This window comes from Bison bison, unplaced genomic scaffold (genome assembly GCF_000754665.1).
Source record: "Bison bison bison isolate TAMUID 2011002044 unplaced genomic scaffold, Bison_UMD1.0 scf7180017864072, whole genome shotgun sequence".
Lineage (NCBI taxonomy): Eukaryota > Metazoa > Chordata > Mammalia > Artiodactyla > Bovidae > Bison > Bison bison.
Window position 1 is genome coordinate 10771657 of NW_011494644.1, and position 2329 is coordinate 10773985.

The 2329-nt window shown below is 58.0% G+C and overlaps 1 protein-coding gene across 2 annotated transcripts in view; it reads right to left on the reverse strand.

Annotated features, from left to right (window-relative positions):
• Positions 1 to 1478: 1478 nt before the first annotated feature.
• SH2B1 (SH2B adaptor protein 1) overlaps positions 1479 to 2329 on the reverse strand; it is a 17110-nt gene continuing 16259 nt past the window's right edge. The window contains exon 8 of one of the 2 annotated variants that reach the window (XM_010837256.1): positions 1479 to 2252. In XM_010837256.1, coding sequence (XP_010835558.1) covers positions 1876 to 2252 — 377 coding nt within the window. In that variant the 3' untranslated portion in view covers positions 1479 to 1875. The remainder of the gene's footprint in view (positions 2253 to 2329) is intronic. The other variant, XM_010837257.1, reaches the window with a different exon arrangement.

Below are 2329 nucleotides of genomic sequence, written 5' to 3' on the forward strand. Positions count from 1 at the left end.
CTGAAGGGTGGCAGGGTTGGGGGCGGGGAGGGGGAGCCTCGCAGCACCAGTTGCTGCTAGATTAGGAGACGTTGCTGCTAGATTAGGAGACGATGAGCTCCTGCTTACCCTGGGGCGCCACAGCCTTCTCTCGCCACCTCTCTGAGAACACAGCATCCAGATCCCCAATCCATCCCCCTCCCTCTACAAGGCCAATTCTATCCCCAGGCTCCTGAGGCCCAGGTTTGGGGGAGCCCCAGAGATGAGACCAAACCAGGAGAGCTTCCCCCAGCGAGCCCCCAGGCTGGGTGGCCTGTGAGCCCAGCTGTCTCCTGTCCATCTCCCAACAGGACGCAAGGCCCAGAATAGCAAGGTCATGAGCATGGGTAGGGCCTCCTGGAGGTGGGGGCAGAGGCTGAGGGGCGTGAGCGTGGAGCCTCCACACTGCCCGGGAGGGGAAGTGGGAGGCAGAATGGGAAGGGGCCCAGCCAGATGGAGGTGGGGGAGGGAGAGGGCCAACAGAACAGGTGGGATTCTTCAGAACCCGGCTCCTCCTTGTTGGCACCTGCAGAGCTGGGAAGCCCAGGGGTGCCCTCAGTTGGAGGAGAGCACAGCCGCAATTCAGTCCAGAGAGCAGAGCCTGGGTGCTATGGGGGGAGGGGTACAGGGAGGAGAGGGAGATGTCACAAATTCAAACACTCACAGGCCCAGCTAGGCGCCTCCTGTGAGTAAAGTGGGCTGGTGGGCATGGAGCAGATGTGCAAGGCGGGTACCACGTGAGGCTGGATCTTTTGACTTTGGGGAGGAACCAGTGATCTGAACTTTTATGTGAAATTCCAACGGAAACATCATTCAGGCCAAGTAAATCATGTCAGTGGCTTCAACCTAGATGAACCTTCCCATTTTACCGATGAGGCTACTGAGGCCTAAAGAGGTTACACTTTGCCCAGGACACACCACAAATGAGAAGCAAAGGCAAGAGTGAAGCCAGCGCTCTTTATCATCCAGCCTTCAGCTTTCCAGCTTGGCTCTGAGAAGAGAGGTGAGTCAGCCTGCCCCTGGGGCTCTCTGCAGCTAGGCTGTGGTGGCCACATTCAATCTCTCCCAACACAGCCACCGTGCCCCTAGCCCAGCCCCTCACAATCTCTCCTGGCCTGCTTTCTCCCCAGGGTAAGAAGCCTTAACTGAAGAATTCAGAGTAGGAAGGTCTGAACTGATTGGAGATCATCGATCCTACTGTACACGGTCCTGTCCCATCAAGTTAACTTGGCTGGAGACCCCGAGAAGCATGATTTGGCTCCACACTTAACCCTCAAGAAACAGGACAGCCCCCTGGGGAGCAATGGGCCAAAAGCTCAGGTCTGGGAGCAACAGGGATTCAAGCTGACCCAGACCTCTGGCCTCTCAGCTCTGAAGTTGGCAACAGAGTGGGCTACCTTCCTGACCCGCCTGTCCCAGCCCCCCACTGCAAACACTGGCCACAGCCATCACAATGGAACTGAGATAAACCCTTTTATTTAGTTATGCTTCTCCATTTTGTTTAAAACAACAAGAACAACCACCTTAATATAACTGACAGCCCTTCCCCCTCACCCTTCCTTGGGCTGAGGGGTGGTTAATGGGGAAATGGCCCCCAGGGGTGGGGCTGGCCATAAGAGCCCCGTAGGGAGGTAATGGAGCCTGAATCCCCTGCCCAGGGGATGGGGCACCTGTAGTGTATGAACTGGGGAGTTAGGGCTTTTGAAACTTTTTGTACCAACATACATGCCCTTGGCCGTCAAGGGTCAGGAAGCATGTGGGGAGGGGATTCCCACCGCTCCTCTGTGTCTCGGCCCAGCCCCAATCTCACCAACTGTGGGCTGGGGAGCAAGAAGAGAGAAGGTGGGGTAGGGTGTCTCACACAAAGGAGTACTGGTTATTTATGGCTCTGGGATGGCCCCCTTCTTCTCCGTCGCCCCCTAGTGGTAACTGCTGGAGCTGCACCATCAGGGTCACCCCCGGGGCCCCAGCAGATCCAGCGCCTCCCTGGGCCTCCGTGCCTGGGGCTACGGCCTCTTCCAATTCAACCACGGGGACCAGCTCAACCACGGGGACCAGCTCTTCCTGGATCCCTCCACTGCCCGCTTTCTCTTTCTCTTGCCTCTCTTTGGCTGCTGCGGCTGCTGCTGCCGCCACTTCTGGCGCCCCCGACGCCTCTTCTGCCCCAGGATGTGGGGGATCTGTCCATGAAGGGGGTTCAGGGGGCTGGGGTGGGTCATGGGAGGTGCTCGGTTCTGGATAGGAACGGTAAGAAGACAGACTGATGGTGGAGGGAGGCAAGGTCTTGGAGCAGCCTCCCCTTCGCTCATCC